At 42.9% G+C, this 9,030-nt stretch overlaps 1 protein-coding gene across 2 annotated transcripts; it reads right to left on the bottom strand.

Annotated features, from left to right (window-relative positions):
* Positions 1-2,593: 2,593 nt before the first annotated feature.
* On the bottom strand, positions 2,594-7,700 carry SRSF5 (serine and arginine rich splicing factor 5). 2 transcript variants are annotated; one of them, XM_088471204.1, is made up of 8 exons: positions 7,595-7,700; positions 6,265-6,419; positions 5,726-5,796; positions 5,480-5,611; positions 5,295-5,361; positions 4,239-4,312; positions 3,500-3,610; positions 2,594-3,259 (listed from the first exon to the last, which is right to left on the bottom strand). In XM_088471204.1, exons 2-8 carry the CDS (start codon positions 6,388-6,390, stop codon positions 2,992-2,994), a joined length of 849 nt encoding a protein of 282 aa, XP_088327330.1. In that variant the 5' UTR covers positions 6,391-6,419; positions 7,595-7,700; the 3' UTR covers positions 2,594-2,991. The 2 variants fall into 2 exon arrangements, with proteins under 2 accessions (XP_088327330.1, XP_088327331.1); XM_088471205.1 differs by having other exon boundaries at positions 2,594-3,256.
* Positions 7,701-9,030: the final 1,330 nt, after the last annotated feature.

The following is a 9,030-nucleotide window of genomic DNA, read 5'->3' as shown; positions in this document are numbered from 1 at the left end:
GGCGTGCCATCTCCCCCGACCAGGCTGAGAACCGCTGGGCCCTTCCTCCTCCCCTGCCCGGCAATAACGGGCTGCCTTGCGGCGGCTCCTGTCCTGGGAGACCACGCGCAGTCTTACCTACCCCCTGCAGCCCTGGGAACAGACGTGTCCCGCTAGCTGGGGGAGGTTGGTGTTAGGCAGCCCCTCGGGACGGTTGTTTCGGGTGCAGGGAGGGTTAGGTTACTTACGTGCCACTGTCGAGATCTAAACCTGCGGGTACACAGCCACTGGCATTCCAATCTCATTCGATTACAAACATGTATATCTATCTTATTCTTGTCAGTTTTATTGTGCCTTTGTAAGGGTTGGAGTAGAGAACCACTGGATTAACAGGTGGTACTAATTACACTGCACAGATAATGAAAATGTTTCCGATGTGAAAAAAAAAAAAAATTACTTCTAATTGATTTCAGCATGCAAAGAATGAATATGACATTTAAAACGCTGTTAGCTCTGAGGTCCGAGATATAGCCCATTTATGATGATGTAGGGGTATTCCTACTGAAGTGGGCAGAATGGAGAGAATCTTACCAGCAATCTGCGTTCCGCGCAGAGGGGGCAGGGCCTAATGACCCAAATAAATTAATCAGTTATTTATCCCCTCCCCTATTCAAATATATGCGATTCACGGGATTACCCACACAAGATAACTGTGGTGCACTGAGTGACAAGCATAGTGAGCGATTCCACCAAGACATTTCAGCAATGGAACAAAGATATCAGGGTAGGTGATCACTACTGTTGGACAGTGACAAGAGATGCCCCAGAAGAGGAGTACAAGCGACAAGCAAAGAGAAAGCACCCCCATGAATAGGCCACTATATTGGATATTACTTTTGTATGCTGTATGTTTGTTTTGTGTTCTTATTTGTGATTTAGAACGGTTATTTATTTTCTATCAAGAAGAGATTTTAAAATAGCTTTTCACTATTACTAATGTACATAAAGTATAGTGCAAGTAGTGTAGCTCAAGAAATAGAGCTAGTAAAAACATTCTGAAATCATTTTAGTTTTTCTTGAACTCAAATTAGTAATAATGTATGACTATTTTTAGAAAGGAAACAAATTAAAAAGTATTAATTTGTTGTACAGTGTTATTGAAAGTTTCCTTAAAAATATGCAGTTACGGTATCACGAACACAAAAGTTTGAGAAACCCTGCCCTAACATTACAGGGGCCTGTCAGTTTTAAAGCAAGCACATCTTTACACTGTAATATTACCACACAAGGTTTTCCTGGTCAATTTTTCTAGCACCAGTGTTAAGCAGACTTGCCAACTTTTTCTTCCCTTGGGAGAGTTCCAGAAGAAATTCATGTAATCACTGTGGGTGGCACACGTGTGTGCACGTCTTCTTTTAAGTCTGTATGCATGTAAATGCTATGCTTTAACCCCTCTACCCTTTTTTGCCTATTAAGTCCACCCATATCCCCTTCAGATTGTAAAATCTCACTAGGAGAGAGGTTGCCAAACTGTCATTACAATAATTTTAAGGCTATCCATGCTTGAATGCAGATGACTTAATTAGTACCTCAGTCAATTTGCTTGAACCATCTGGACTCAAGCATGGATATCCTTAAAACCTGGACTGTAATGGCGGAATTAGGGAATCTCTGCACTAAGATACTTCAACATATTAACATTTCAATGCTCTAATTATGTAAAGTCCTGATTGTGTGATGGTTAAGACCATCCTACAGGGTGGTGTAAATCTGTGCTTCATACTAGGGACACATTTAATATGTATACAGGTGGTTGAGTAGATAGATGTAAGCTCCACTGTAGCAGGGACAGAGAGAGAGAAAAGAGTGAGTGTGTGCCATCTATATAACAAGTGAGTGTCTGTCCTTTTTGCATGGCCAGACTTTTGGACCTAGCTCCACCAAACTGGTTTTTGCCTAGGTTTGAACTTAACTGTCACACAATCCCTAATAATGGGGACACTTAAATTACACAGGTTCCAGGGCTGGCTCCAGTGGAATTTGGCATTCTGCCAGAAACCTGTGTGAAAGCTACAAAAGTGTCCTTTCAATCTCAAAGGCTGAGCCATATGCATGAAAGGGCAAAACTAGAACATTATGGACCACATAGCAACATCTGAAAAATAGCCTGCTCCAGGGTCCAGTCTTCAACCCAGAAACGCCAGGTACCTCAGCTAGTATAAAATAACTTGTGGCTGGCTTCTAGTCTTTATTTCACCTGGTTTTAATCAAAGAACCTGTGTAATTCATAGGAGTCCCTATGGGGAAAACCAGGAACTTTATACTAGGATGAGCCACAAGTGGCATTGCATCCTTTTGGTCTTTACGATTGTTAAGTATTTTTCTATGCCATCTGCACAAGTTTGCCTGCTATTAGATCTGCTTTGAGAGAGAGGATGGTGTAATTACAAGCCAAAATCAAGTCAGGTTTGAGGTTGCCTAATAAATTAAGTCATGTTAGCTTTTGCAAGCAACTGTCATTGAGAAAGCCTTGTATCCATTAGCATTATTCAAACTACATTTACTAAAGCTAGAAATCAGCAGTCTCACTTTATATAAAAGATCACGAAGTTGCTTTCTTTAATAAAGTTTATTTGAACAGTATATTTCACAAATGAAACCTTGTATGAAAGCTGAGAGGGCAGAGGAATGAACACAGGAATCCGCAATATTTACAGCAATGAACAAGTCTGGAATACATCCATCTAATGCTCAGACACAAATTGGGGGAGGGGGAAAAAAAAAAAAAAAAGGGGGAATTTACACAAAAACTATACATTTGAAGCCACAAGCAGGTGGTGTTTATCAAAAGACAGTTTGATGAATCTGTCTGTGGTCCAGTCTATTTCAAATGTCCTGCTATGCTTTACTTCTTCAAATACTTACCACAATTTAGCAAGTATGTTTATCACAAAACAAAAAAAAAAATCAAAAATAGGGGGATGGGGCGAAATAAAAATAAAGTACAAATGTTCAGTTTCTGCTATCAACAGAACGTGATCTCGACCGAGACCTTGGGCGTTCAGCAGAGGCTGGGGACTTGGATGGGCTCCTAGAGGCAGGCTTTTGGGACTTTTCTGGAACAGGAGACCTACTGACAGACCTGGATTTGCTGCGGTTACTGCGGGGAGTACGGCTGCGGCTACGAGAGCGGCTGTAAGACTTCCTACTCCTAGAGCGAGATCGGCTGCGAGATCTGGATGAGCTCCTGCTGCGGGAACGAGAACGGCTCCTTGACCTGCTGATTTAGAAATTTCAATTAAAAAAAGGACCATTACAATCAAGATGTCATTAATTTGTATAGTTATCGACTGCTAAAGCATAAACTATAAAGCTGTATTTACAGCAAGCATTCATGGATCCCAAAAGTTGGTGCCATAAAATCTGCAGCCATTATAATTGAGAGCTGAACAAAGCTCCAAAATTAAATCAGACTACTGCTAAAAATTAACTTCCTTAGTAGACAGATGATCAAACAAACCTGTGCCTTTTGGTTCCTTCAATCAGCTTGATTTTCCTCCCATTTATTTCTTTGCCAGAAAGTTTCTCAATGGCATTTTTAAGATCACTGTAGGATGCAAACTCTACAACCCTGAGAAGAGAAAGTAGATTTACAAAAATTAGCAAAATCTTTTTAAAGATCAAACCCTAAGAACTGCACCTATACAATTAACTGCATTTTAAGGGCCTGATTCAGCAAAGGATCACAACTGCCAATACTCACGGAATTTGTCGTTACTTACTGTGATTGCAACGTGCGAACCAGCCACTGCGATTGGATCTGTGCAGATCCATCGCAGAGCGATGGACAGGAAGTGCCATTTGTGGGAGGCGATTGGCAAAACACTGGCGTGCCATTGCGTTAGAACGCCGTTGCATGGGTGTGCATAAATTATCCACTGCGATTCCTTACACAGCCTGAGTACTCATAGTGTGCGGCAAGGTCAGCAATTTCTGAGTAAGGTCAGAGCTTATGCAAGTACACAAGGCTGCCATGGTACTCTAGGTTACCAATGGTTTCTCAGTCTTGCGAAGGATTACGAATGGGTGTAAGATAAAGTGGGCGTTCTTATGTTGTGCTGCAGCGGCATAGCAATCGCAATGGATTAGCATACTGTCGCGAGACTGCGTGCATAAATGCCATTACAATCCTTTCTAAATCAGGCCCTAAATATCTACAGAACATCCAAACTCATCTAAAGCCATAGCAGCATTCTTACCCTTCATTCAGCTTTGGTCTGTGCGCATCAGCAAACGTAACTTCACCAGCTTGTCTCATGAAGTCTTTCAAATCCTAATGCAAGATTGAGTTCTTATTAACATAAAGACAAGAGACGTTGAAACAATATAAAGACTGGAAAAAATACTGTTAGAGCTGGAAAATTGTAAATTCACCATTCTTGAGTCTAAGAACAGAGAAAAAAAACTACAGTAGGGCACAAAATAAGTGAAGTTCTGTATTAAGAAACTAGTTTTAAGCTTAAAAGTTGAAGTTATTGAAAGACTAAAGATTAGTAGTAAAATGATTTACATAAAGTACAAAGCCAATTATTTCGTGCCCATGATGTCATTAAAAATGTAAGTTACTTTACCTTTAATAATAAATCCCTAGGCTAGTCAACCAGCAAACTGCATAAAGCGACTGGAGAACCGTCACGAGACAAGCCCGACTGGCTCTTCACACCCACTTGAGGGCTACCCAATTGATGGAAGCCGTTATATCGGACGACCCTCCCTATTAGAAGACTATGGACGATGGCCATCATTTTCTATTCTTGTGGTGTTACCAAGGACTTTATTGCGACCAGGATTCCAACGACCACCTAATTGCGTATCTTTCAACTCTTTACGACCACGACCTCTTATTCGGAATCTTTACAGGAAGAACATCTCAACTTAAGGACCAGATCTCGTTAACTCTCAGGGGGGTCGCTGCAACCTGGCACTTAAGGAAGTGCTCCAGTATGTCTAGACCAGCAACGGATCTAGGTGGCCAACAGGCACTGTAGGAGCTCACTGGGAAATTCAACCCGGCCCAACCAAAAGTGACCAACACAGAGCGATAACCAACAGACGCTCCTCGTCACAAGGCCAACGACACACAGATAGGCTGGCAAATAAAGGGTTTAATATTTGGTTAAAATTATGAGAAACAAAATAAAATCCCATATCCCAATTTTATAACAATTTAGCCAAAACCCATTAACTATAATGTGTACTGGTGAGGTACACTGGTGAACATACCCAGTAGCCCCATTAAAAATAAGTCAACAAACCTGCCAGCTCACTCTGGATGACAAGTTTTCAACTATGAGACGGTTTTCAGTCCTTATTGGGGGTGCACTACAAAAAAAGAATTTTATTTTAGCAACCATTTCCTCAGTAAATATGAAACAATGCAATGAGTTAAGATTAGAAAATGTATTAACACAAACGCAGTTAGTTATAGAAGCAAAATTACCTCCTATCATTACGAGGGCGCCGACTACTAAATCGATCAGAATATCTTCCTCTGCCAAGTCCTCCTCCTCTTCCTCCACCACCACCTCCTCCACCACCTCTGGAACGTAAACGGGCATGCTCGATAGTAACCCTAGAAAGGGCCAAACATTGTTAGGAGCGGACAATGCAAACGATTAGGAAATACATAAAGCATTCTGCAATGTTAATACGAAGTACATTTTGGTGGATTGTTCAAATTACATACCGTTCACTGCACAGCTCTTTGCCATCAAGCTCGTAAACTGCATCATCTGCATCTCTTGGGTCTTCAAACTCCTGTGACACGTTTAAGGGATGTCATTAATATGCATTATCCTCAAGTTAAGAATTCAGAAATGTATTAAGCCAGGACAGAAAAAAAAAAAAGGCCTCAGCATGATTGCACTGGAAAGAATTTGATATTCAGATCACCTGGGAAAGTTCTCTAACGGACCCCATACATCTGCGACGGCTTGCCGCAAGCCAGCATCGCAGGAATCCAACATGTTGGATTTTGGCGATCCCGATTAAAAAAAAATAAAAAATTGTCAAATCACAGACATTTAACATGTCAAATGTCTGCGATCAGTCGACGGATAGCAGAAGATCGATGGTGGGTGACCGGAAATTTCCGATCGCATCCCGGCGATCCGTCGAAGATGTATGGGCACCTTCTGCTTCCATACTGAATCAATGCAATTTACATAAGACAGGAAATAAGTCAAAGTGTATAAAATGCTAGTATAGAAATGGGCGTTTACTTACAACAAATCCAAATCCTCTTTTTAAATCGATATCTCGGATTCTTCCATAGCCTTTGAAGAAACGTTCAACATCCTTCTCTCGGGCAGCTGGGTTCAGGCGACCGATAAACACTCTGCAACCACTCATTTTTTTAACTGTAGTCTTTAACAAAGTATCTGAAACGGAAGATTGCAGGGGCATCAAACTAAAATTCTACATTAAAGTTGAATGCTTTAAATAGAACTGGGTGTCATAAGCAACAATGCAAGATCCTACCACTAGGTGGCAATTGGGAGTCCCCTCTACTAGGGGTGGGCAATAACCATCCCCCCCAGCTGTTGTAGAACTACACATCCCAGTATGCCCTGCCCTGCTATTTTGACATGCTTAAAATGCCACAAGGCATGCTGGAATTTGTAGTTCAGCCACAACTGGAGTGCCACTTATTGCAATTCCATGCCCAACCAACATGCAATCTAACCCCCACTGACCGTGCACGACCAAGCCATGCAAACAATACGCCAGAATCTTACCCCACTATTTGTTTAGCGACAGCACCTCTGTGTAACTACATACACAGGAATTAGCCTGCAAACACGTCTACACGTGTGATGGACCATGCAGAGCAATAATTGAAGTTGCCGATAGGAAGCAATAAGCTTCAAAAGTAAAGGCCCACATACATCAGCAATCGTGCAATTTGCAATCGTTTGAAAAAGGGAAAGATCTTTATACACAATCGATTGCAAATTGCACGATGGTTGCAATCAATTGCTGGTGTATGGGGGCCTTAACAGTCATTTAGTCTACGATAGATATATATACGGAATGGTTGCCAAAGAACTTGTATCATGCAGTGAATGGAGAAGTACCACTTAACCAGACAGTAAGAGCCAAGTAGTGATTATCTCATCATTCAGATCACTTAAAATGGCTTTAAAAACTATTTAAAAATGGCAGGATCGCCTGAGCCCGTGCTAGTAAGCATTTACTCCGCATTGTGTAGGAGAGCCGCATGCTGGGCGAAGCCAGCCAAGATGGCGCCGGACGACTAGCTGGAGGCGGAGACTTCTCCTCCAGCACCTCACTAAGACCCGATCGATCGGCCTTACAGCCTCCCGAATCTACAAAACACGCCATCCGCAACGTCCCCCTCATGCAGACCCAGTAACTGTGTATAACCTACTAACACACCGTACTCCTGTGTCCCAATAACGCTGAGAATGCAAATAATATACATAATAAAGCATCATTACATACAGACAGGACTAGCATAACATTATCTCAAAAGCTGGACCCAGAAAGCGCCTATAATAAATACCCGCCCGCCATCAGCGCCACACGCACCAACCTGAGCACGACTCGCCTCTGCAGCTCCGAATGACGCAGCTCCGGCGCTGCAGCTGAACAAAATACAGAATGGGCGTGGCTAGGGAAAGGGGCGTTCTGTGGTCACGTGAGGGGAGTGATACGTGTTCCTCTCTGCAAGGACGATGGAGATCCGGCGAACGCTCCTCCCCCCTTCTCCTTCAGCCGAAGTCACAAAATGGTGGCTGGCGGGGCGTGCCTGGGAATCCATCGAGCGGATTGGCGGACGGCGTTCCCCCACAGTGACGCGCTGTGCTGTAACTGCTGCTGCAGTTGTGTCGCCTGTTTAGAAAATGGCGGACAGCTAACTACTGCACATTTACTATAAATCTTCCCATAACAAAGCGCACTTTTATATGTGCGACTGTTATGGGACGGGTGTAAACTAATATTGCTACTCAGCAATCTAATGTTATACATGGAGGATGTGATTTCCTTAATGGCTGGGATGGTGGATTGGGAAGATGGGAAGATCCGCTTAGTAACTGCGGAACAACGCCCTGGTGGTGTCTCCAGCCTCTGTGCAGGGAAGGGTGGGCCGTGAATAGATAGGACAGTGAATACATCAATGCTGCTGGTGGCAATACACTTATATACAGTTATTATTGCAACTAATGTGACTGTACATATCTGATTTACTTAACCCAGCAGCCTGGCTCCAAGCATATATAAGAAAGACACAGGATTGCAATTCATGGGATGGGTCACATCCTGACATACATCACTGTCGCTGAAGATAAAAAAAGGTAGAGGCATATTTATCAAACAAAATTTGCAATTATCCCCTGAAATCACCCAGGGTGTACCCGCAAATATTAAGGATCCTCTGAATGTTTCTACAAGGTAACGCAGGAGATATCTGCTGCAATCCCTCATTTTTTGCTCGCTGCTTAAATGCTGAATTTACCAAGCTTCAGATGGAGCTAACCATTGTAGCCTATGGGCTACAGATTGTGAAAGTTACCAGGAGAGAGATCCGTAGGCGGCACTTGCACAAGTGCAGTCATCAGACTGTGCAATATCTCGACTGGCCCGCAAAACTGAAAGTGATGTGATCGTATTAGTGATCTCTTTACTTTACACATTGCAGGCACAGGCTCTTATCACAGCCCCTGTCCCTCCCTGGATGTAATTTTTCATAAATCCTGCCAGTACATCATAAGTGTTACCGCAGCAGCATAGACCGGTCTCTCTGATCTCGTCAATGACACTGATGCATGTAGCACGGGTCTCCTGGTCCATGCGTTCATCTGTGTCATTGAAATACAAAGCAGCACAGACGGGTCTCACTGACCCATCCGTGCTTCTGTGTCAATGACACAAACACCGTACGATGTTTGTCACATCGTACACGATAGGTCGAAATCTTACTGCAGGTTCAGTTGATCTACGATGCCGATACACGACGCCCGGGACACG

Source organism: Taudactylus pleione, unplaced genomic scaffold (assembly GCF_031769625.1).
Source record: "Taudactylus pleione unplaced genomic scaffold, aTauple2 ptg000113l, whole genome shotgun sequence".
Taxonomy (NCBI): Eukaryota; Metazoa; Chordata; class Amphibia; order Anura; family Myobatrachidae; genus Taudactylus; species Taudactylus pleione.
The sequence above is the reverse complement of the archived record's forward strand: the minus strand, read 5'-3'. Positions and strand labels throughout refer to the sequence as shown.

What these genes read in the sequence shown, in the direction of transcription:
- SRSF5 (XM_088471204.1), bottom strand. Translation starts at nt 6,390, where the DNA reads ATGAGTGGTTGCAGAGTGTTTATCGGTCGCCTGAACCCAGCTGCCCGA. An exon ending in CGCCCTCGTAATGATAGGAG is followed by an intron (nt 5,362 to 5,479) that starts GTAATTTTGCTT and finishes CTTTTTTTGTAG; the next exon opens with TGCACCCCCAATAAGGACTG. An exon ending in GAAGGAACCAAAAGGCACAG is followed by an intron (nt 3,260 to 3,499) that starts GTTTGTTTGATC and finishes TTTCTAAATCAG; the next exon opens with CAGGTCAAGGAGCCGTTCTC.